The sequence below is a fragment of the Artibeus jamaicensis genome, unplaced genomic scaffold, assembly GCF_021234435.1.
Source record: "Artibeus jamaicensis isolate MK-2021 breed Jamaican fruit bat unplaced genomic scaffold, CSHL_Jam_final scaffold_537, whole genome shotgun sequence".
Lineage (NCBI taxonomy): Eukaryota > Metazoa > Chordata > Mammalia > Chiroptera > Phyllostomidae > Artibeus > Artibeus jamaicensis.
Genome location: NW_026522047.1, coordinates 8,393,474 through 8,418,912, shown reverse-complemented (window position 1 = coordinate 8,418,912; position 25,439 = coordinate 8,393,474). Strand labels below are relative to the sequence as shown.

Sequence of the window (25,439 nt, the reverse complement as noted above, 5' to 3'; positions counted from 1 at the left end):
AGAATGTCAGTGAATCCCAAGTAGGATAAACACAAAGAAAATCACTTTTAGACACATCATGGCAAACTGACGGCCAATTACAAAGATGGGAGAGCAGCGGCAGGAAAAGGGCACGAGCGGGAATGGGGTGAGCGCTGGCTGGTTTCCCGAGAAGAAACCGGCAGCAGACTGCGTTGGGATAATGTCTCCGAAGTGCTGCAGGGGATGAAAATGCTCACTAAGAATTCTCTGTGCAGTGCAACTGTGTGTTTCATACATGAAGCCAAATAAAGGCATTTTCAGGTCAACAAGAACTGAGAGAAGTCGTCACTCGCAAAGCTGTATTTCAGAAATGCTAAAGAAAACTCTTTAGGCTGAAAGGAAGTGACACCAGATGGCAACTCAGGTATAGGGAGAAATTAAGAGCAACAGGAATTATGAATATGAAATAACACATCAACATGTTTTTCTCTCATTAATGCCTTCAAAGACTAGACTACGTTAAAGCAGAACTTCGCACTGTGTTTAATGGACTCATGAAGAGCGCAGATGCGAGGCAGGACAGTCGGGGCACTTGAGGCTGGCGCACTCTGTGGAGACACACTGTTTCAGGGTTCCAAAGTTTCTGCGAATTAGTTAAACTCTAAACAAATTGGGATAAGATGGAGATGTATATTGTAATCTCTAGAGCAACCCTAAAAAAGTAATCCAAACAAATACAGCTAAAAGTCAATAGAAGAATTAAAATGGTATTGTAAAAAGAAACTTGCTTAACATGCCAGGAGAGAGGAATTGTTTTTAAAGACAGTCCAAATAAAACCTGAAGATATTTCAGAGCATCACCATCTCAAAGAAGCACTACCCTATGATTAGAGTGGATGCAGTGTGACCTAGCATATCCTGAAGGCAGATGGCTACATACAAATCCTAGCCTTGTCCTGTTAGACTTGTACTATGGGAATACAGTAGTTTGAAATATTGGTAGAAATCTATGTGCAATGACCATATTTTGATTATTGTTCTAATACAGTGAGTTATCTTTCCCCTTTTTTAGTATACGTATGATTTGTTTCCCAAGTGGCCCTGCTTCTTCAGACTTGCATATTAAATTCTAGCAGTGTGGTAACTTTGGAGAGTGAACTCTTGTCTGTGCGCTGTAAAACGATGAATTGCGTTTTCACATATTCAAAATAAGCCTCCAGCTTCTTCATTTTCTAGGAGGAGGAGGTGGTGTCCGCCCAAAGGCGGGAGGAAGCATCAGACAGGCGCTTACAGCAGCTGCAGACCAGCGTGAAACTACTGGAAACTCGGTAACGCGTCCAGTGCCTCTAGCTCTGCCTGTACTTTTCAGATGATGTTCCACATTGAGTTCCATATGTGTGTTATACGTGCTATACAAACTAGAATCACAGGTTTAAAATCTGATTTATTGGGCATTTTTATTTATAAAATGATATTCAAAAGGTCGGTATGTTTTGAAAATATATTCAAAGATCATTTCTGTCTTTTCTCTAAAGCAGTCATAGTCAAGTTTAATCAGTCCCCAAATCAAAAATGTTTTCTTCTTGAAGCAGAAAAAAACTAATAATGGTGTTGAGTGAAAGTTATATAGAAAAACCATTCCTAGTAAGAAGAGACACGTGAGAACAAAACACTTGAGAAATCATTCTAGATGTGTGCACTGGAATCTTCCAAGGCAGTTATTTTCAGTTCTCTTTAAGGTCTGGAGTACTTTGTTTTTCCAGTTTTTTCTGAATAATTTTTATTGTCATTTTTTTTAATTACCATACTAGTTCCCTTATACCTCCCTCCCCCCTGCAATCACCACACTGTGGTCCATGTCCATGAGTGGACTAGTTTTTAAATACATCTGTAGCTTTGTCTTTAACTGCTGTCTTTTTTTTTAATTTTATTTATTTTTAGAGAGAGAAGGGAAGGGAAGGAGAAGGAGAGACAGAGAAACATCAGTGTGAGAGAGAGATGCATCAGTCAGTTGCCTCTTGCACCCCCGCAACTGGGCACCTGGCCCACACCCCAGGCATGTGCCCGGACTGGGAATCAAACCTCAGACCTTTTGGTTTGCAGACCGGCCCTCAATCCACTGAGCCACAGCAGCCAAAGCTAATTGCTATCTTAATGTAAACTCCAGATTCTGGATTCACTCCAGAATCTTTTGTTGTTTTGCTCTTGTTTCCTCTTACTGTTTCCTTATTCGAAAATTGTCATTTGTAATCTTTTAATGATACCATGCCCACAGCCTATAAATTCACATTAGAGCTAAAAATTTGTGCACAATTGGAATCTTTTACAATCAGAAAAAGTCTATTGATCAGAGAACATTTAAAATTGAGAGCTCAGTTCTACTCACAGATCCATGGCTAATTTATTGTTTGTTCAGGAAAAAAGTAGTGTCTTTGACCTTCTGTTACCTGTTCTCCAAAATGTTGATGAAAGTCATTCCTTTGCTCACAGGAGGTTGGGAACTAATTGATTTTAACTGCTAACTGGATATTCTGATGAAAGACATAATTTTTTCAAGTGCTAGGGTTTTGGGGCTTTGTTTTTCATTTTTCTAAGCTTTCAGCAGTCGGTTGTGTTACTTTCCTGAACTTCTTTGTATTAACCTCACAGAAAAAGTCTGTGGTTAACAGACTTTCACGTCTGTTATTCTAGTAACATCTGTGCTATGAAAATTAATGTTAGAGATTCAAACCAGTGAAATCTGTGTGAGTGAGTTTCTCTTCCTGTTGATTCTGATAGTACTGAGTCAGGATGAATAGAGTTGATTCATTCGGCAGTGCTCTGAGTTGTGTCTTTAGTGTTGAAGGTTTCAGAAAACTTTCATTGTTTTACTGTGCTTTGCTGTGAGCATGGAGTTCTGGGGTAGCCTGGCTAAACGGCTCCCCGAGAAGAGATCACGGCCTGTGTAGGAAAATATAAGGATATTTCTTAAAGTCGAGAAATAGCCTTCAGCTAGCCTCCTGAAAAGAAATGTTTACATTGGCTGACTTTCGGCCCTGTTAAATTAAATTCATACTGTGATCAAAATTGGGTATATATTTTAAAGTTTTAAAAAAATCTCGTATTAGTAGTGTACTTGGTATGTGCCTTTAGCAGTGTTCAGCCAATATGTTTAGGTGTGAATGTATTTTATTTAATGAAACTGCGAGATTTTAAAGCTCTATATTTATTGGTCATCTTTGGTTCATAAAATCAAAGGCATTTTGGTCTCCATAAATATTATTATAGTTATTGAAATTATTATATTTAAAATTATTTGTGATCTTTTCAAATGTCACAGTCATTTAAGAAGCAAAGTCACTTCTCTTCAACTTCCAAATAAAGGTCCCTTTTCCCTGCTTTTTTAGATGATTTATGGGTCCTGCGAAATATCTCCAGGGAATGACCATTCTCTCTGGAAAAGGCTTCTCTGGCTTGTGTATGCTCTGCCAAGTAAGGCAGGAGTTAAATGAGCAGCGTGGCTTTAAACTAGCTCTTCATAAGCCCTGCGTGAGTCCACCTGCTGTGCCTGCCAGGAGGCCCTGGGGAAGTGAAGGGGGAACTGGTGCTGGGACAGTGGCTGGTGTCCCTGTGGAAGGGGTGAGTGCTCCACCTGCTACCACAAGTGCTACCACAATTGCCTCAACTAGACGAGAGGGAGTGATGTCCTGCACAGAAATCACAGAGTAAGGTCTGAGTGGACTCAAGTCCTTAAAACACAGAGACTCGCAGGTTTGGATTAAAAAAAATCAAAGCCCAGTAATAGGTTGTCTTGGAAAACAACTAAAACAAAGAGTAAATGAACTAGAACAAAGATTTCAAGTTAGATTGCCTTCTGCTTGCTAGCAGCGAAGAACCCTGACTAAATTAGTGACACACCTTAACTCACTTCATTTTGAATTGAGCAAATGCACTAATAACAACAAAAAAATGTTTTAAAAAGAGAGGAATGCAGTAAAAGGTAGGCCGACTTCTATCACTTCCAAAGCCAGGAGAGCGGTGGGGGAGCACAGGGTGTACCAGGGCAGGGACACTTGTTACGGTGTGAGTCAGGGGGCGGCGGGAAGGGAGAGCAGGCTTCTCGGAAAATGCCTGAGAAGAACAAACAAAGGGAAGAGCTGTCTTACCAGAACATGTTATTAAAGAATGAGGCGTAGAAAAATGAAAAACATAGCAATCGTTTGAGGAAATCCAGGAGCTTACATGAACAATCTGTGGATAAGGGAGATCATGTTCATAAAAACTGAAACCCGAGAAGAAGAAACCATCGTCAGATTTATCTGCATTGAAGTGAAATTTTGTCGGGTGATAGATTCTCTACATAGAGTCAGTAGGCACCAACAACAAAAAGCGGGTTTGGGAAAAACATTTGCAGCATGCAGGACAGACCAAAGGTTAGTATCTTAGCATTCAAACAGTTCCTATAAAAGAACCAGCAAAGTAAATAACCCATCTGGAAACATAGACAGAAGATATGAAGAAAAGATTTAAATATGGCAATTCGCATGTCTAGCAAACTTTTAAATATATGCTTAATGCCTCCAGTAACCAGGGCAGTACAATTCACAGTAAGAGGCAGAGGCAGCCGCAGCCACCAGAGCGGGAAGGGAAGGGGCCTTGGGGCGCTTCGCTGGGCAGTGTCTGCGAGATGCTGTTCGGCGAGGAACGCAGGCACAGGAAAGGGAGTCTTGGTCTCAATAACAAAAAATTAGGTTTAAAAACCTGTGGAGTCGATGTGTATGTACTGTGCATATGTATTTATGTGTGTATATGTATATGATTTTATGAACTTGGGGGAAATATTCAAAGATATATACTAGTAAGTTGACATGGGCTGAGTAGAGAGTAGGAACTGGGAGCCAACCAAAAAGGAGGAAAGGGGGGGAAAGGCCGTGTAAACGGAAATGGCAACTCATTCTTAAGGGTCTGCTGCACAACATTATCATGTAACTACGCAATACTCTGTGATTCTACATTATTGTGTAACTATGCAATACACTGTAATAATACCAAAAGTGTAACACAGAATCTAAGTTTCTAGGTGTGGTCTCAGCCCCACTGCTCATTAGCCATTCGAGCTTAATCAAATGCTTAATCTCTATTAAAATGGGTTTCTTTGATTTTCTTTAAAATAGAAATAACAAAATCTGTGATACCGAATCTTTGTGCCAATCATGAAAAAATGCATGTGAACGTAAATGGAATACTGTTACTGTAATCGGTGTTCAGTAAATACACTATCTCCTTCCTTCCCTATAAAAATATTTAACTTTTAGCCCTGGCTGGTGTGTCTCAGTGGGCTGAGTGCAGAGCTGCAAACTGAAGGTCGCCAGTTCAAGTCCCAGTCAGGGCACATGCCTGGGCTGTGGGCCAGGACCCAGCTGGGGGCACGTGAGAGGCAACTGAGTGACGTATCTCTCGTGAGAGATCAGTGTTTCTCTCCCTGTCTTTCTCCCTCCCTTCCCCTCTCTCTAAAAATAAATCTTTAAAAAAGATATTGAACTTTTACAATGTGATTATTAATTTTTAGGTTATGTGTAGCAATTCAAGAAGCCAACCAATTAAGAGCAGAAAAAACACATTTGGAAAGCCAGACCAGAGACTTACAAGCAAAGTACAATGAATTAGAAAATGAGAAATATGAAGCTATTCTAAGAGCCAGAAATAGCATGCAACTCTTAGAAGAAGCTACCCTGCAAAAAAACCAGGTAAGAAAACTAATTAACATGTTTATTAAAAAAATAAAATACTGTTTGCCCATGTGACCTAATAGTATGGGAATTTATAACTACAGAAAAACCCATGAAAATGAAATTGCTATGTTCTCCATTAATAAACACGTTAGTGACAAGACTTAATATCATGGCCATCTCAGAGCCCACCTCCAGCCACCTGCGGCCTAGCGTCTGAGCACGCCTGTGTCCGGCCACACTGGGCACCCACCGCAGGGACATTCCCTGGTTCCCACCGCCATCTCTTCTGACTGAGCTTCCAGGTACAGTCATCGACCACCATGGGGATGATCCGGGCCTGGTCTCCTTCCCCTACGCAGCTGCCGCTTTGCAGCCCGCCCCTCGGCAGCCCTCATCAAGGCGCTTTATCGGCCTTCTTGGCCACAGAGCCCGACCCACAAGCGCTGGTGCCTGCACCTCTAGCCCTGCGTCCTGCGCCTTGCATGGTGGGCACCCTGCCACCCCACCACCACCTCCCTCACGACTGCACCAGAACTACCGCCAGGAATGCCAGGCCGCCCTCCACAGACACGTCAACCTGGAGCCTCGTGCCTCCGACCTGTACCTGTCCATGGCCTTCTACTTCGGCCACCAGGAAGCGGCCTTGAAGCACTTCCCTGCCTTCTTCTTGTGGCAGTGGAGGGAGGCATAGGAGCAAGTCCGGACGCCAGTGCAGCTGGAGCCAGCGAGGGGGCCGCATCTGCCTGGGCGATATCCAAAGGCCTGACCCAGGCTGCTGGGGCGCGGCCGGAGGGCCATGAAAAACACCTTGCAAATGGAGAGGATGGTGAACCAGAGCCTGCTCAATCTGTGCCACCTGGCCGCCATCAGGAACCACGCCCACCTGTGTGGTGTCCTGGAGCATCACCACCTGCACCAGGACATAAAGTCCATCAGAAACTTGGCAGCAAATCTCATCAATCTGCCCAAGCTGGGGGCCCTGCAAGGTAGCCTGGCAGAGACCCTCTTTGGCAGCCTCACCCTGGGCGACAGCAAGAGCTGAGCCTGGGCTGCCTTACTGACAGCCAGGGAGGGGGTGACTTCTCCAAGACTTAATATAAAATTTGATAAAATGCCAGCCCTCTCCCAAAAGTGACGTGTGCATGTCAGACTTTCCTTCCGTCTGCAGTCCTTGCATAACTGGTCTGCGCCCTGTAGTCTGACACTCCAGAAAGTCTGCTTCGGCACTTCACTGCCGGGGTGCCTGTGTTGTATTCAGTTGAACCAGATGAATCTTACTCATCTTTATTTCCCCTTCATCACCCACACAATCACTCTAACAGACCAGAAGCACAAATGACAGGAATTAAATTCAGCTGCAGAGATTTATTAACTGGAGTCTTTCTGTCACTGTTTTCTTTAACGCTAACAGTTGATGCCGAGCTGTCACATGTCATACTTTTGTCTTTCACCGCTTCCCTGTGAATGGTATATAGTTTACAGATGTCATAAAGGACATGCTTGTATTAGTGTCGCTGCCTTCCTGATGTGGAGATCGTTAAATCATTAATTTGTTTAACCAATGTTTATTGAATACCTATTACATTTATAATACCCTACTGGGAAAAATGGAAGTACAGATAAAATGCTTTATTTATGTTTTCCTTTTTTACATAGTAGAGGGTTTTCCAGGAAATCTATTAAAAATGAAACAAACTATAAGCTGTCTATTAAGAAGCTAGTAAAAGATGAAAAGACATAATTATCCAAATTTAAACTGTGGGAATGCTGATATTCCCATCTGAATTCTGCCACTTAGAATGGTCGAAAGGCACAAAATAGACATACTTGGGAATTTCCCTTAACACCTAAGTTAGCTTTTAAAAAACATTAAAAGCAGGACAAAATTGTTTCCCTTTCCCCTCGGAAGCCCAGACTGGGGGCGTCCCTAGCACCAGGCTGTAAAGGACAACCATTTGTGTAGAACAGACAGAGAGGGTGGCAGTAGCACCCCCTGCCTGCCCCTCAGGTGTCCTCACCCCAGTCCTCAGTCAGCAGACCCTTGCGGAGGCTGCTCATGGCTGCAGTACTGTGCCCCCTTTCGACTGACTCCCTGCACAATTGTTAAAGGGCTTCTGCCTTGGGTTGCTTGTCCCAGAAGTCCCGGAGTCTTTCAGCCCGTCACGCAGGCAGACAGGGACAGCCTAGGGCAGATCTCTTAGGACGCTTCCCCTTTCCCCCGTGCTTGGGTCTCCCCCCAACAAGGCTGTTACATTACTCTGATTAGCTTACCTGTCTAAGCAGGAGGGGATTTATTAAAGTTTTTTTTTAAAGACAGAGATGGGAATGTGTGTGTTATCTTTGGAAGATAGTAGGACCCAAACACAGGGCCACTTACTATGTGATGATTGAAAAGAAAGAGATTCAATCAGGCATAAAATTGGAGCTGTTCTAGGCTCAAAAAGATACTTGGGCAGGGGAGGTATATTTGGGAATTGTTGGCATAAAAATGATATTTAAAATCAGGAGATTGGATCAGCCCACGAAGGATGGACATAGATGGAGCAAAGGAGCAAGGCCTGAGTCTCAGGCCGTCTGACAGCGAAGAGGTTGAGAGGAAGGAGCAGCAACACAGACCGAGAAGGACTGACGCGTGGGGTGGGAAGAAAACCAATACCAGGGGGCACTGAAAGCCCAGTAACAAAGTAAACCGGGGGGAAAGAATCCGGTATCTCAGTTTAATCTGTCAGATTAAATAAAGTGATGACTCAGAATGGACTCCTGAGTCATTGGCGGGGATCACAGCTGCTGTGGCCTGAGTGGGGTGAGTGTGAGGGAGAAAGAACTGAAGACGAGCAGGTGCCCGAGGAGCTTTGCTCCCGGGAAAGCAAAGGAATGGGCATGACTGACTTCAGGCTGGGCTTGTGAGACTATTTTTCAGGTGGGAAATAATAATGATTGGAGGGAGAGAAACACATCAAGAGCCCTGTTCGGTGTGGCTCAGTGGACTGAGTGCCAGCCTGCAAACCACAGGGTTGCTGGTTGATTCCCAGGCAGAGCACATGCCTGGGTTGCGGGCCAGGTCCCCATTGAGTGGCACATGAGAGGCAACCACACACTGATGTTTCTCTCCCTTTCTCCCTCCCTTCCCCTCTGTCTGAAAATAAAATCCTTTTTTTTTTTTAAAGATACACATCAAGAAGACAGAGCAGGTCGTATCTACAGTGGTTGAGGTGTGAGATGACAGGAGACTTAATCTGAATAATGAAAACCAAGGGAAATCCAAGGGATTTTTCCAAGAATGTAATACCTGGACTTGGTAACTTATTTTTATATAGGGACTGCAGGAGAAGGAAAATCCAAAAATGACTCTAAGATCTCCAGCTATAGAGATGGAGATTGATGGCACTGGCTGAAATAAATCCCAAAGGAAAAGAGGACATTTTTTGTGAGGACAGGATCGGGGGAGCAGGTTAGCAGAAACCGTCACCGTCCATCACTCAGGGAGGCGCTCCAAGTGGAGAGCTCTCGGACGTTTAGAACAGGATGTTTGCTCTGAAGAAGGGAGTCAGTGGGTAAACTTCTACCCATTTATTACGTTCTTTTTATTAACAAGGATGTGACCCATAATAACACTGAGTGATTATTTTCTACAGGCTCTGCTCGAGGAGAAGCAAAAAGAAGAAGAGCTAGAGAAAATGAAAGAAACATTTTCTCAGGTTGTTGAAGATGCTGCCATAAGAACGAAAAAGGAAGTAAGGTGTTTTTAATTACATTTAAAATTTAAAGTTTCACAGCTTAAGATTAAATACCACCTAAGTTCTTGCTGTGGGGACTTCAGTTTCAGCTAAATGCATCAATTATACCAAGTTTCTAATAAAAATCATCTCAGGATAGTAGCACCTAGTGTTTGTGCAGAGTGGGCCGGCGGTGGAGGGCAGGACAGCAGGGAGAGCGGGAGTTAGGGAGGAAGATAGTGGAGGTTAACATACCTGAAGTGTAAAGTTAAAAAAAAGAAGGCTCAAAATGAAACTTAGAATGCATAAGAAATGGGAAACCTGTAATTTGCCGTATCTCAGAGCATCTGAGGACTGGTGAAATCTGGCTGAACCTGTTACTTTATTGGAAAAGAAACTAAGACCACTAACGGGTTGCTGACTGACCGCTCAAAGTTACGTGCTAACTAGAGCCAGAACGTAGGCCGCACCTTCTCCCTGCTGAACTGAGCCCCGCTGTTCTGGTCCCATCAGGCTGACGCTTAACCCAGTCTGTGAATTGTGTGGTGGTTTGCTATTCGGTTTTCAAGACTACGTCCAATATTTTTTGTGTTAAAGTAATAAGTCGTTTCTCGGTTTGAGTTGTGAGGCTTATGAAAGTTAACACTGTCTTGGAAATAAAAGTTTGCTTTTATCTAAAAGAGACAGCAGCGAGATGCATATACTTGCCTTTTCCTCTAGTTTAGATGTGAATCCGTACGTGGTACGGTAAATTTTGACAGTGTGATGTGAGTTCCGGGGAAGAAACCACAGAAACCCAGTGTGAGACAAGAAGACTGAGATGCGGAGTCGTTGGGAACTAGCTCAGGGCTCCGCCTCCAGGACGGGGTGGAACTGGGACGCAGATGCCGCCCACTGGTCCTTGAGCGGTACTCTCAGTGACGTTCATTTGCATCTTTTTATTTTTGGAAATGTTCAAACCCACACAAGGGTTCAAAGGCTCTACAATGAACACTTCTTTACTCCTCACCCTGATGACTCGTAACACTTTGCAAAATCCATTCCCTTTTGCCAAACAGTCGATGAGGCTATAGGCATCATAACACTTTACTCCTAAATATTTTGGCCTCTGTCTCCCCAGAAGAAGTACGTTTGGCTGCACAACCACACTACTATTACCATACCTTTTTAGAAATCCACATTACTTCAATATAATCCACAGTCAAATTTCCCTAAAATATTCTTGATTTTTAATGAAAACCAATAGCTGTTCGGTTTTCTAAATCCAGGATCCAGTCCACAGTTACACACCATGGCATTTGGCTGCTGTCTCCGTAGTCTTCACCAGTTTGCCACAGCGCCCTGCCTTCCCCCGTAGAACCCAGGCCGGCTGTCTTCCCCGTCTGGGGTCACGTGACCATTCCTTCCCCATGAGGCCCAGGTCACTTCTGCAGAGCCCTGTGTGCACCTCCTTCCCCGGCAGGTCGGGAAGCTGAGACGTCAGGCTGTGCGCGGGTGATGCCAAGCCTGTCCACCGTAAACTCAATCGATAATTGGGGGAGATACATGAAGACCATGCAGGTAGTTGCCCTTTTCCACCAAAATCTTTCATCGAGTGGTTTCGGCCCTCAGCAACAATCCTTGCCTTAAATAAGTATTGTACGGAGTGATTAAGATGATAATAGTCTAATTCCATTATTCTTTCTGTGTATGTACGAGCTGTCATTTTTCAGTAAGGAAGTGCCCTGGCCCATTTTTTAATATCACTGCGGTTCACGAACATTTGTTACTTGTTATATTATATTGCCATCGGTCTTTTTCATTCCTGAGTTGTCTCCCTAAGCTGTCTTGTGTAAGTGATGTTTCTCTCTCATCCTGTACTTTTCCTGCCTCAGAAAAACTGGAATCAGCCAGTTTTTCAAGAAGCTTTGGTTGTAATTTTTTAGCTTGACATTTTTATCAGAGGCAAGATTTAGCAAAAGCAGAAATTTGTAGTATCATTTTTACTGTAATATGTACATTAAAATGCTTGCCTACATAATTATAAAGACTATCTATGCAATAATTAACATAAATTATCAAAAGCTAATACCCTTTTCCTTTAAAATGAGCTCCTACACACCAGAAGGTAATATAATATTGTATGTATGTCAACCATATTTTAATTTAAAAAAATTGAATAAGCAAATAAATAAAATAAGGTAAGTTACCTTCCGTAGGAGAGCTGGATACACTGTATATTCCTCCACTGGATAAAATACAGGTGTTAACTTTTTTCCTACCCTAGATTTTTCTACAAGCAGTATTATTTCTCACTGAGGTAGACTGAAGTACAGCCCGGTTTTTAAAAGCCTCGTCAGTTAAAGTGTTTTTATCAAAGTACTCATGATATGAGAAATCCTCTCATTTTCTAGTTCTAAAATAAATTCACATTAATTTTATGGTTGATGGAGGTTATTTTTTGCATGAATCCTTTAGTAATCTCTGTAATTTTTCAACGTTTGTGCTCTCTATATTCAGTCCAAACCTTTCTGCAAACGTGAGGTTTTCAGCTGCCTCCTAAAATTGAGTTATCTCCCTGTCTAAACAGTCTTAATAGGCATCTGTGTTTAACCTGTTATGTCTGTTGAGCCAGACAGTAAGGAAATTTACAGAAATGTAAAATAATCTCACTCGTTTCAAAATATTTTAATTTTAGAAGGTACACTTACTTTTTATAAAAATAAGTTATTTGTGTTAACCTGTAATAACCTTAGTTGTTGTTATTTATGTAGGGGTCAATAAGTAAATACTTTGAAATTTTGTCAGTTTTCATTTCTAGTATGATAGATTTCAACAGAAAGAACCCATCACAAACAAAAGATCTTGGTTTTTACAGTGTCAAAGGGTCCTGGGCCCCAGTGTGTGGCGGGCTGGCCTGTGCCTCAGCCTGGCTCCTGCCTCTGTGCATTCCCGACTCTCTAATCCATCAGGCGCTCGCTTACCTTTTACGCCCGAAAAGTTACCGCTCTATTTTCTATCAAAATTATTATCTTAATTGTGTATATTGGCTATTATTCATTCTTACTGTAGACCTAAACTATTCATGAATGTTTTAATTTGCAGATTACAAACACAAGAAAACTTTATAACATACAGATTTCTCGACTAACAGAAGAGCTTTCAGCCCTTCAGATGGTACGTTAGAAGACTATGTTGATTTTGCTTCTGAGGTTGCTTAGTTTAATAGCCAAGGTCCATATTACTGGGCATGAGTTCATTCAAAAGGTTCTTTTTAAGAACTATGTTAGATGCTTTAAAAAAAGAGTAAAAATCAATGTAAACATGTTATCTGCAGTCCTGGAACTCACGGTCTAGCGGGAAGGATGGGTGGCATTTATCACGAGTATCAGACTCAGTGCTGTTGAAATAGCCGATGCAGCCGCTGCCACACGCTGGGTTCACATGTGGGGCCTGAGAGAAGGAAAAAGGATGCGTGTGAGTGCGAAGGAGAAAAGACCAGTTTCCCCAAAGATATGATTACCTAGGGGTGAGTGGGCGCTGGGGTGGGGGGAGCAAACAGAGTATTTGTGTGACTAGAGGTGGACAAAATAAATAAATTTAACTTGAAGATTAATGAAATGGAATTTAATAAGCTTGCCTACAGGGGAATAAATGTACAAACAAGCATTTCTTAAATTGGGAAGATCCCTGAGTGATGTTCAATCACCTCTGAAGGAAAGCAGGAGTCTTCCTCATTCTGCAAACTCTGTAGCAGACAAAGTCGTTCCTTGTGTGTAGGTCCTGAGACCAACAGAAACAGGAAACTGTTACTTTTTGTTTGTTTAATGCCATTTATTTTAAGGCTGTAGTAACGTTAGGTAAAATTAATGGGATGCAGTGTGGCCAATTAGTCAAGTTTAATTCTCTGTGGTTTTTCCATTTTATTTCCTCTCCCCTCACTTGCTGTTTTGAATGTTCTCTTACATGGGATGATTTAGCTGTCGAAGGATTAACAACTTTGAGGAAGGTCCTACCTGAGTCTGGGATTATTTAACGGATTGTAAACTCTAGAAGGTCAAGAACATTTGCCCTTTCTATTTTCCCAAAAGAACACGTACCATGTAAGACCTGCAGGGATTTTAACCTTTACCTTTGTAACAACCAGAGCTATATAAACTCAGTTTAGAGTAAAAACATTATAATTTCAGATTATTTCAATATATGTTTTCTTAGGATTTATAGTAAAAAAATCTAATACATAGCTAAGTGGATTTTTCTAAAGATGTTAAATATTATCTGTTGATTCCATAGGGAAAACGGTACTAACTGAAAGTGTTTATTGTTGTCTGTGCGTATGAGTTTTGTTTGTTTCTCTTGGTTATCCATTTGTTGCTTTCAGTTTTCTATCCCACATAGGAATGAAATCATACAGTTCTTAAGTTTTTTTGACTTACTTCACTTAACATGATGTTCTCAAGGTCCGTCCATGTTGTCACAAATGGCAATATTTTATCTTTCCTTATGGCCAGGTAGTGTTCCATTGTATATGTCACCCCTATAAATTCAAGAAAAAGAAAGGGAAAACATGTTTAAATTAAACATTTAGAAATACATTTAAAGGAAGACATGTTCAATTACTTTAAAAAAAATGATTTTCTCAGGAAACTCAGGCTACAGACTGAGAAAAAATATTTTCAAAAGACAAAGGTCTGTTATTCAATATACAAAAACTCCTAAAACTCAACAGTAAGAAAACAAATAACTCAATTTTTAAAAAATGGACCAAAGATCCTAACAGACACCTAGGTCACCATAGAAGACATACAGGTAGCAAATCAGCAGATGAGATGATTCTCCACGACACAGGCCACCAGGGAAAGGCAGACTGAAACCATAGGGAGAAACCACACGTTACCCCCGGTGCTGCCGGACACGCCCACGAGCCTGGCCCAGGCCCAGAACACCAGCCCTGGCAAAGATGGGGGGTGGCAGGAGCTCCCATTCGTTGCCAATGGGGGTGAAAAATGGTGTAGCCACTTCTAAATGTGGTTTGGTGGTTTGAAGACACTTTTAGAAGAGTGAAGGTTCTCTCACACACATGCCCCAGGAACGTCACTCCCCTTCAGGTACCCAAACACGTTGAAACCTGAGGTCCATGCAGAAGCCTGCGCATGACTATGTACGGAAACTTCTTTCATAATTCCCCAATTTTGGAAGCAATCAAGACATTGTTCACTATGTGAATGGTTATGTGAACTGTGGCACATGTAGACCTTGGAATATTATTCAACACTAAAAAGAAATGAGCTGTCAAGCCATGAAAAGACAGGGAGGAAACTCACACACATATTTCTGAGTGAAGGACCTAGTCTGAAAAGGCTGCATCTGCATGATTCCAAATGTATGACATTCGAGAAAAGGTGGAACTATGGAGACAGTGAAAGAAGAAGATCAGTGGATGTCGGCGGTTCAGGAGGAGAGGAGGATGCATAAGCACAAGAGTTTCTAGGGCAGTCAGACTGCTCTGTGTGGGGCCACGATGGTGGAGACATGCCGCCGTGACTCTGTCCCAGCCCACAGCTGCATGACAGCAAAAGCGCACCCCCGCAGACTGCGGCGTTTGCGCGATGCTGTATCGGTGTCGGCGCATCGTTTGTAGCAGAGGCACCGCTGCAGTGCCGGATGCTGACGGTAGGGGGAGGCTGTCCATGTGCCAGGGCAGGGATTTTAAGGGAAATCTCTGACTTCCACTCAGTTTTGCTGTGAATCTAAAATTTATCTGAAAACGAGTGTCTTGCCCTGACAGGCGGCTCAGCCAGTTAGAGCATCTCCCCATACACCAAAAAGGCTGCGGGTTCCATCCCGGATCGGGCGCGTGCGGGAGGCACCCGTTGATGCCCCTCTCACGTCAGTGGTTCTCGCCCCCTTCCTCTCTGTAAAGTCAGTGAACGTATCCTCAGGGGGGCATAAAAATCGCGTGGGGTGAGTTGTGAACGTAGGAGAAATCATGCCATGAAACTAACTTTTTCATAGATTAGCAACTACTGTATGAACATACAGAACATTAAAGTTTCATTTCTTATACACTTGGCTCTACCTTATTAAAATATAATAACTTTACTTATCTGATTTGTAATGTAGGGTTAAAGATCTTCATTATGATCAGAGAATTAATTATGGGTTTCAATTTAAAAGCTTATTTTAAAATTTAAAAACATTGATAAAATTGATACATTGATAAAATGTATGATAAAGGTAATTGAAGATTAATTAGCAGTGTACTGTCAGCAAAGCAGGTTCTTCCGAAGCATCATGTACAACCGATGGAAAACAGCCACACTCCTTCTCAAAAATAAGTGAATAGATAAACATAAATGTGAATAACTATTCTTACAATGATTGTTTTTATTTTTAGTTTTATTTGCATTCACTATTCATCAGTTTTTTAAAAAATTAAGTCTTTTAGAATTTGTACACCTGTGTTCCTTCTAATCCACAGGTTATCTATCCTGAGGGCACTGTGCCTCTTTCTAATTGTTTTAAAACATGTGATAAGATTATATGGAAAGAACTATAGTGTGAGAAAGGAGTCTCATTTATTTCTTTCTTTCTCCCTGCCATCCATCAACCTGGTGTGTTTACTTACAAGTCTTTGGCATTTTACACGGGAAGTGATCTCTGAAACCCCGGGGTAGGCAGCTCCTTGAAGGTTGAGTTTGTTTGTTTTGGTTTTCTTTTTTCATCAGCGAGGTCGGCTGTACTGATCCAGTAACTGTGGCATTCCTCTTATGAACAAATCCTCTCACTTCTCCATTTTTCTCAAGGATTTACAAATGTATGTATTTACAGTGTGACTTGAATTTATAGGAGTGTGCCGAAAAACTAAGCCAAACTGAACGAGTCATGAAGGAGAAAAAAGCGGTGGAAGAAGAACTAGAAAAGGTAAAAAGAAAAAGGAAAAAATAACTGCCCAAAGCCCAACTGCAAATACTCAGCATCACTGTCCACTTTCATCACACCCTCCACTAGCAGCCCCTGTAGTTAAATATTCTCCTGGTGAGTGTTTTTATTTGCTTGGCATATAGTCAGAATCTGCATTTAAATGTCGGTATTGTCTGCATACATTTCTTTATAAGAAGAATGGCCACATGATTTGAACTTTTTAATTCAAGGTATAAATTTTCTGAAGTAGCTATTTTCCTTGCTTAAACCTCAACCCAGCGGTAAATTTTATTTTGTCTATCTTTTTAAATTTTATACTAGCTCTTACTGGGTTTAAGCCATCTATAAATATAGCAAGTATATATAACCAGAAAATTATAACACTGCTATAATTTTTACCTTTGAAAGCACAGACTTATTTCATAGTTAAGAAAAATATTTACTGTGATGCTATTTGAGAAAAAATATTGCAAGAAGACTGTGGTTAAATTTCTTCTTATTTAGATAACTTCTTTTTTATCAGCAGTGATTATCTCACTGCCTTCGGGTGCCTTGGGGAAAAGGGGAAAACTGAATCTGATTCAGCACATCCTTGCCCAGCATTAAAAAATAGTGAATAGTAGAGTCAAAGTTGATTTTTTTCAAAGAAGAGCTATATTACATACAAAGCACATGGTGTATCTGTATTACGGACATCAAAAAATCATAACATTGAACATAAAAAGTCATTTCCAGAGCACACCATCTGGTGTAACCCCACGACTCACCTTCACGGTGGACGCCTTCTCACTTTTCGTCATTATTTGTTCCCTTTAGAGTCCACCTGCTGCTCGTCAGGGCCTGGGGTGAATTTTCAGTGTCCCAGAGCAAAGGTTAAGGAATAGGCTTTAGTGGGGAAAACCAAAGCTACAAGCCAAAGGCGATGGGTGCGGGAGACGCAGCTCCCTGCTCTTCCGACTGTGCTCCCGCAGACAGGCGTGCTGAGTCCGGCGCACGCTGCAGGCGGAGTCTGTCCGCAGCGGCACGGTGTGCGAGAGTCCGCCTTTCAAGCAGAGCAGGAGTAGCAGCAGTCTCGTCCGTGGGTGGAGACCCAGGTTGCTTGTCCAGGCAGTCTGGGTTTGACGGGGAGCTGTGTGGGGGTTTGTCTGAAGACATGAGCTGCCCGGCACCTGCGGGCCTGGCACCTGCGGTTCTGGGGCTGTTGGAGCCCGTGTCCTGGGCGAAGGGCCGGCCTCATGGGAAGCTGAGCGTGGGCACGACCACTCCTGCTGGGCGTTCCAGCCAGATCGTGGTCCGGCCAGCACAGAGTGGGGCTTTGGAGTCACTTCCAGAAAGTTCTGCTCACTGCCTCGCTGCATGTTGGCTGTGTGTTTGAATATTCAGATACAGAAGTGACTTGTAGGATCTCGTTCAAGAATCAAAGCAGTTCTCTCTTCAATGGAGACACCTAGAGTACCTTTTTTACTTCAGCTGTTTTACATTTTTTTAAATATTAGAACTATTGGAATAATTTACAGTGAGCGTCAATAACTTCAAAAATAAGTAGTTATTATTTCATGTCAGCCTTTAGCATTGTACCTGTATTTTATAAATGTAAAACAACCAGATTAATTATTAATATATTTTAATAGGTTACAGTGAAAACAGGTGAACACAGGTTCATGGGTTTTGGTTTCTCATCATTGATTTCAGTTTCTAAATGTGTAATTTCTTAGACCACTTTCTTCTGTAAGGTAATACACATGTAAGCCTCCTCTGCAGGTTTACCGTGAAGGCAAAGGAAGTGAAAATCTCTACAGAAAACTGGAGGAAATGCACCAAAGATGCCTGGTTGCAGAGCGTTCCAAAGATGATCTCCAGCTAACACTTAAGACAGCAGAAAATAAAATAAAACACCTTGAAATAAAGTAAGATACTCTCTAGGGTTTTCTGTGATAACACTTTCAGAATGAATACAGTTTTTGATAGAGTGCTTTTTTATAAGACTAATAATTAATTATATTTTATGTTAAAAAAAACTTGAACACCAAGAGCTTCTTTTATTTGTTTCCAAAATTATTTCTGAAGACTAATTTCTGTAAGGAAGAAAAGATTTAATAGTACTTTATCATTTTACTTTAACTTTCTCCTTTCTGGCAGTTAAATAGGATGCATGTATGCAATATCATCCTTACCTTGTTTCTCTGCTAAAAAACTAGGAATCGAGTCACGAGGCTTGATCTGATCCAGCTTTTATTTTGTTTTTGGGGGGGGGGGGTTAAGATTTTTTTTTTATCTTTAGAGGGAAAGGGAAGGAGAGAGGGAGAGAAACATCAATGTATGGTTGCCTTTCGTAGATCCCCTGCTGGGAATTGGCCTGCAGGGAACTGGCCTGCAACCCAGGAATGTGCCCTGACCGAGAATCGAACCGCGATTGTCTGGCAGGCCCGTGCTCAATCCACTGAGCTACACCAGCCAGGGCAAGCTTTTATTTTGTAAGAATTCTTCACAGACAGTAACATGCTGCACCTCTGTTGGGAAGCGCACACTGTGTGGCTGGCCCTGACCTCAGTATCCTTTGGTGATCATCGCCCAGGCCCCCCACCCCAAGACGAACTTTAACAGCCAAGGTTGATAGAGAAAACAAAGATCTACAGTATTTATTAATGGGGAACGAGGGCCCTGTATCGACCAGGGAACGTTCACAGCATTTGATTACCTGGGATTGAAAAGATAGAGATGTAAAACGAGAGGAATAAAAATTAGCAATATATATGTTTGGAGGCTGTGTCACCCAATAATTTACTGGAGAGGAAGTTTAAAGATAAAACCTATTCAAGCTATGATTAAATAAGAAGTTTGTGGAACAAGAGATTTATAAAAGCCATTCCTAAGACATATAACATGAACATATGAAAGAGGTTTTGTAATCTGCTAACATGGTCAGCTAGTGTCTTTCTGTGCAGCTGATTGATGAAATAAGGAGTTTTGATTATTACCCACTTCACCTCTTATCACTCGCTTTAGTGTGTCCCCTTGAAGTCCTGCTTACACAGTGATGCTCAGTGTTCATCAACATTTGGAGGGGGGTCCACGTGCATCTTCTAGGGGGTGGTGACAGTTCAGTTTGTCTATTCCTCGTTAAGATTGATGAGTTGAATGTGTGTTCCCGGCACAAAATGACACTGTGACCCCACACAGCTGAGTCTTCAGAGAAGTGGCTCAGAGCAAAGGGAAAAAGTCTGGACTGTAAGTTTACGTCTCTTTTGTTTTTTCCTTAATCAGTTCCGCAGAAGAGATATCACGTTGCCAAGAAATGATTCAGAAACTTCAAAGTGTCTTGGAGTCTGAGAGAGAAAACTGCGGATTAGTCAGTGAACAAAGGCTAAAACTTCAGCAAGAAAATGAACAGTTACGGAAGGAGATGGAGGATTTAAGAAAGATTGCTCTGGAGACTCAGAAAAAAGCCAAATTAAAGGTACTTTCAGACAAGTCCAAGTTAAATACGTACTTGTGAAAATTTAAGTGTATAGAATATCCCGAGGCCTAGTAACACATTTTTAAGGCCTTTTTTTTTCCTTCTTGTCACGTGGCACTAAATCATAATGCAAAGCATTAACTGGTTTTTTTCTGTATTATAGAACTTGGAAAATATACTCGAAAATGATTGCTTTCACTATCCACACACAAAGAGTTCTTTTCCAGCCATGAAGGTCACTGATATTCCTGCTGCAGCAACTGAAGCAGCGCTAGCAGAACTGCAGGTCAGATGACTTTGCAGACTGTCTGATTTGCAGACTGCAGATCAGATGACTTTGCAGACTGTCTGATTTGCAGACTGCAGGTCAGATGACTTTGCAGACTGTCTGATTTGCAGACTGCAGATCAGATGACTTTGCAGACTGTCTGATTTGCAGACTGCAGGTCAGATGACTTTGCAGACTGTCTGATTTGCAGACTGCAGATCAGATGACTTTGCAGACTGCCTCTCTTCCCCTCCACATGAGCCTCGAGGGCTGAACTCTCACACCGGCCCTACGAGGGCGCCCCATCCGTGTGCTCTGAGAGTCACTCCTGGGTGGTCTGAAAATTCCATGCTAGGAAGAAGGCAAGGGTCCGAGTCTCCCCTAGGAAATGCCCCTTCTTTTCCCTCTCACTTCTCCCCTCTGTGATGCTGACGTGCTCAGGCAGTAGGAACGTGACCGGCTGTTTCCGGAGACTCAGGAAGTGCGGGTGTTTCCCATCAGCATGTCACCGGCCCTTCCCGTCCAGTGAGACTTCGGTAAAACGTGGCATTACCTCTTTATGGTGGGCTGGCAATGCTAGTGTTTCACTTTGGTTTTTGTTATTCGAGGGACTCAACAGTCACATTCAGCCATATTGGTATCAACACAGATTTATTGAATAATTCCTATTACTAGTACTAGACCCTGTGTTTACTGATAAAACCTTGAACTCTGAAAAAGAGTTTGAACTTTATGCTTTAGTCAGTGGGAAATCTCTGAACAACAAGGGAAGAGTTGTACTAGAAGGTAGTAAGACTTTATGAAAGCTACAGTAGCTAAAAATGTATAATCAACATAAGAATAATCAGTGTGATCAGTGAAACAGAATAGGAAGAAGCCAATCTTTCATAATCACCTCATTATAATAAAGACACCACTGCACTTCATTAGGGAAAGAATTATCTTTACAATAAATGATGCTAGGCCATATTTTCAAAATAGTTAACCCGTATACCACACATGCAAATTAATGTGAGTTACCTTGTGTACCTAAATGCAAAATCTAAAACTGTTGAGCTTCAAGGAGAAAAATCTTCACGTCCTTCAGTAAGAAAGAATTTCTTTTTTTTTTGACACTAGAAATATGTTTTCTTTTTTTTATTCAAATGAGCATTTAATAACCAAAATTAATCTAGGTATTACTATTTATTATGTCCAATTTATATCTGCCAGGTATTTCCAATCGTTTCTCGAAAAATGGTTAAAGGAATTTCTTAAACAGAACACAAAGCAATAATCATATGAAAACACAGATGAGTTGGATTTCAATAAAATTGATGAATGACATCAGAAGACACCAAGAGAATGAGAAGTGGATGAGAGTATTGTAATGCATACAACCAAAACAGGACTCCTGTTCAAAATATAAAAACTGCTGTCAACTACTAAGTTACTAGTAAGGAAATAACAAACATCTCATTGCCATAAATGGCCAGGACCTCAATAGGCACTTTATAAAAGAGCATATATGAAAACGTGTTCAATTTCATTATTTTTTAGAGAAATATAATTAAAACTACAATGAAGTATCATTACATACCTACCAGAATGGGTCAAATTTAAAAAGTGGCTAGTGTTGACAAAGTTGCAAAGCAGTTGGAACTGTCCCATGACACTGGGAATGCACATTGGAGCCACCACCATTTGCAGTGTGTCGTTAGGTTGGACTCACACATGTGCCACGACAAATAATCCTGGCCTCACACCAACAGAGGGAGCACTTGTGTTCTCTGCAGGGAAGGGCCCGCGGGGAGAGAGAAGGCAGGGAGACGGTAAATGCTTGTTTCCTGCCCAGGGTTCTGAATTCCGCCGTTAGCGGGACTTTTGTTACCTGTACCACAGGCCTGGGGGCTGTGACCCTCAGCCTTCCCAGGTCGCTGCAGACCTGTCCAGCACAGTCATCGGAATTACATCCACTAAAGGATCTGGGTTTGTTTGAAGACTGAATTTTGGCATCTAAACACCATTGTTTATTCAATCAAAGCTGTGCTTTGACAACTTCACTATGTTTCAGGTCCTAAAGATAAAATAGTAAACAAAAAAGGTGTGGGGCCCACCCGTAAAAAGTTAAAATTTGCATGGAGGGGCCCACTTTAAACATCTACCTATAAACCAATGAGCGCATTTTAGGAGGCACACGGGGCTCGGTGAAAGCTCATGGAGGGACCCGACTGCCTGACAGTGACCGAATCACCCAACAGAAGCAGCAGCTGAGCTCAGTTCTAAAAGTTGAGTAGAGTCATGGGGACCCGGCCCACAGTGTCCCCCAGAGTCACAGATGAAATGGGGCTGCCAACACAAGATCTGCTTGGGGAGAAAAGGCTGGCTAATCTCTCAGGGGAGAAGGGCCTCGAGGTCCTTCCTCCTGAGGCTTTATCGAGAGTGATGTACCAGGGATAAACAGCCTGCTCACAAAGCTCACCCAGCAATGTCTAAAGGCCCTAGTTACAGAAAACAGATACTGTCTATAGATAACAATTGAGGAAGCACAGAGATCTGCCTCAGGTCATTAAGGCGTGGCTCAGGAGACTAGGCGCTCATTCCCGCTGCTTTGGATTTCGATAACAGATTTGTGGCAACAGGGCTACACAAAGGAAAGCAAGCCTCACGGGTATAGTGCATTCTTTAGCCTGATTCCCCACGGGAGCCCTCATGCCTGCCTGCCAGCATTCCCAGCATTCCCAGCTCTCTGGTCAAGTCTTACAGTCCGATATTCAAGGCCCGGCTTGTACAGGGCTGCAATTCCCAACACCACACAGAGTGGTCCCCAACAGAGTAACTAACCTAAGCAGAAGGGGAAAGATTTTTTCCATGCCAAGGGAGTGGGAGAAAGGACCCAAGAATGGGAAGGCATTATGACAGAAACAGAAAGAAGGGCCACAGTGGCGTGACACAGCGGGCAGACACAAGCAGAGGCCAGGTCCCAAAGGGCCCTGGAGCAATCAGGTGTTCCACGGACCGCAGGCACCTACCTCGGGAAGCAGCGTTCTGACGCTGTGCAGGTGCATAGATCGTCTTTAACATGTATGGGAGAGAGACAGGAATAGACCATCCCCCTGAGACATCGGAACCATGGCTTCTCCAGAGAAAGTGGAGGTCAAGGCAGGGAAGGAGGGGAGTATATTGAAATCTAAATTCTCAGAATCTAATAATTGAAAAATTACTAAAATAGCAGGAATCAGGGAGTCTCAAGAGGCTTGCCCAGCAGTAATGCAGTACAAAGCCAAGAAATCAGTATTGGTTTCCAATGCCTGTATTCAAGAAGCCGTAAATTTCTACCCTTGCCCTCCTTGAGAAAGCAGGTGTAAGCATTCTAGGAAGCCCGTGGCATTGAGCAGGGCTATGTGCCCTTTGCCCTCATGAGTCAGGGATTCTGCTAATGGTGGGTTTTCTCCAGTGTCTTTCAACCTGATAAGATTGGGGGGCTTGTTCATTTTTTCTAAGCTTAGAAGGAATCTTATTTAATGAACTACTAGAAGCCATGCCAGCTAGGATCATTTTCCAAGCATATTACTTGAAAGTACCACAAGGTAGTTATTCTTTATAATATTTCTTTAGGGTAGCAAGGAGAAGATGTTCCGAGAGTGCACCGAAGGAACTGTCCTCGGAGCGGTTTTCCCAGTTGCCTCGAGGTGGTGATGGTGGTTCCATTCTGCAGGAATCATGACATGCGCTAGGGCATTAATCTTCATTCTCCGCCTGGGTCACAGTTGAGAAAACATCCAGGGTGTCCCAAGAACATTGTTTGTATGCTCATTCTGCATTAAAAGGTGCTTTTAATGACATACATTACCTAGAAATATACTGAACTTACTTCCGTAGGAGATTCTCAAAAGCATTATGGTTTTTTTTCCTGAAAGAAAAACCTATTTTATACTGTCACTAAAATGGTAAAGGAATTCCTGTATGTAATATTCTTCGATATCGTAAAGCCCCGTGAAAGGCCGTGGGGCGGAGTCCTGAGTTGGTGAGGGGGCGGGGTGTGCTTGGAGAGGGCGGGGGAGCTCCCCTCCCCCACAGGCCGTTCCTTGCCCTTTGTATCTCCTCCCTCTGGCTGTGCCGGAGCTGCATTCTTTATAATAAACCAGCGATCATTTTTTAAATGGCTCGAGTAAAAACAACTCTCAGTGACTGAGAGCATGAACATTGTGTTGTGGATTATGGCAACAAACGTAAAAGTAAATGATGACAGCAATTTTATATAATAGAGGATACTTTGTTACCACTGGCACTTTAAGGTGTTGGGAAAAGTGCTGCAAAGAATTTTAGTCCATCATAATTCTGGCTTCACCGAATGTTTACTGTAATACAGAGTCAGTTTTCATTTGTGATAAGGACAAATCGTAAACTTCATTTTTATATGGGTTACTCATCCAAACCTTTATGTGCCCCAGACAGCACAGTGAGTGATCCCGTTTGCGTGTATCGCTGGTCCGTATATCCCCGAGAAGAACAGAAAATAAAAAGGCGGCTCTGTGTCCGTTTTGTTGCCCAGGTCAGTACAATGGAACATGAATTTTCAGTGAAGGAGCGCGGGTTTGAAGTGCAGCTGAGGGAGATGGAGGACAGCAACCGCAACTCCACCGTCGAACTGCGGCGACTCTTAGCGACTCAGCAGAAGGCAGCCGACAGGTGGAAGGAGGAAACGAAGAAACTCACTGAAAGTGCCGAGACTAGAATCAGCAATCTGAAGTAAGTCCACTGTTCCTTGTTGGATACACTGTACAGAAGAAAGTGACCTTTAGTTTAAGGTCTGTGCCATCATCTTTCTCTAAGTGCATAACCTTGCACTTACATATTTTATTCAGAAAATGTTTATTGAGCTGCTATAAAAATATTAAGCTTTATAAACCAACACTGACATTGCCTATTTTTTGCAAAGTTTATGCATACTCCACAAAATATGATTTTTGATCGGACATGGCAGTTTAGAATCTTAATACTATTTTCATATAAGTCTAGCATAATAATGCTCTGTAACTGCAACACAATCTGTCCTGCGAAGATTAAAATTTTGGCTCTCTGGCCCTTTCAGATAAGTTCACTGCCTCTGCCCAGAAGAACTTAAGCTTTTATGCTGAATGAGATGGGAGCTACAGAGCAGGGCCCCCACCCCAGGCCGTGCACCCCCAGGCCGTGCACCAGTATCTGGCATGGCCTCTTAGCAACCTGGCCCTGAGCAGAGCTCACCTGAGTTCTGCCTCCTGTGTCCTCACTGTTGTTCCCCTCCCCAATCCTGCCCTGCCCCATCCTCCATGAAACTGTCCCTGGTGCCAGAAAGGTCAGGGAGCACTGCTGTAGAGGGCGGTGAGCTGAGCAGTGAGACCAGACGTGCGCGTCCCACAGACCGACCGCTCGTGGTGTGGGGAGCTGCGGGGCTTTCC

At 42.6% G+C, this 25,439-nt stretch overlaps 1 protein-coding gene across 3 annotated transcripts in view; it reads left to right on the top strand.

Moving 5' to 3' along the window:
* SCLT1 (sodium channel and clathrin linker 1) overlaps positions 1 to 25,439 on the top strand; it is a 95,003-nt gene that overhangs the window by 43,057 nt on the left and 26,507 nt on the right. For 2 of the 3 annotated variants that reach the window (XM_037129878.2, XM_053658521.1), the window contains exons 11-18: positions 1,198 to 1,289; positions 5,510 to 5,687; positions 9,308 to 9,406; positions 12,473 to 12,544; positions 16,217 to 16,291; positions 18,053 to 18,198; positions 19,556 to 19,748; positions 24,551 to 24,747. In XM_037129878.2, coding sequence (XP_036985773.2) covers positions 1,198 to 1,289; positions 5,510 to 5,687; positions 9,308 to 9,406; positions 12,473 to 12,544; positions 16,217 to 16,291; positions 18,053 to 18,198; positions 19,556 to 19,748; positions 24,551 to 24,747 — 1,052 coding nt within the window. The remainder of the gene's footprint in view (positions 1 to 1,197; positions 1,290 to 5,509; positions 5,688 to 9,307; positions 9,407 to 12,472; positions 12,545 to 16,216; positions 16,292 to 18,052; positions 18,199 to 19,555; positions 19,749 to 24,550; positions 24,748 to 25,439) is intronic. The other variant, XM_037129879.2, reaches the window with a different exon arrangement.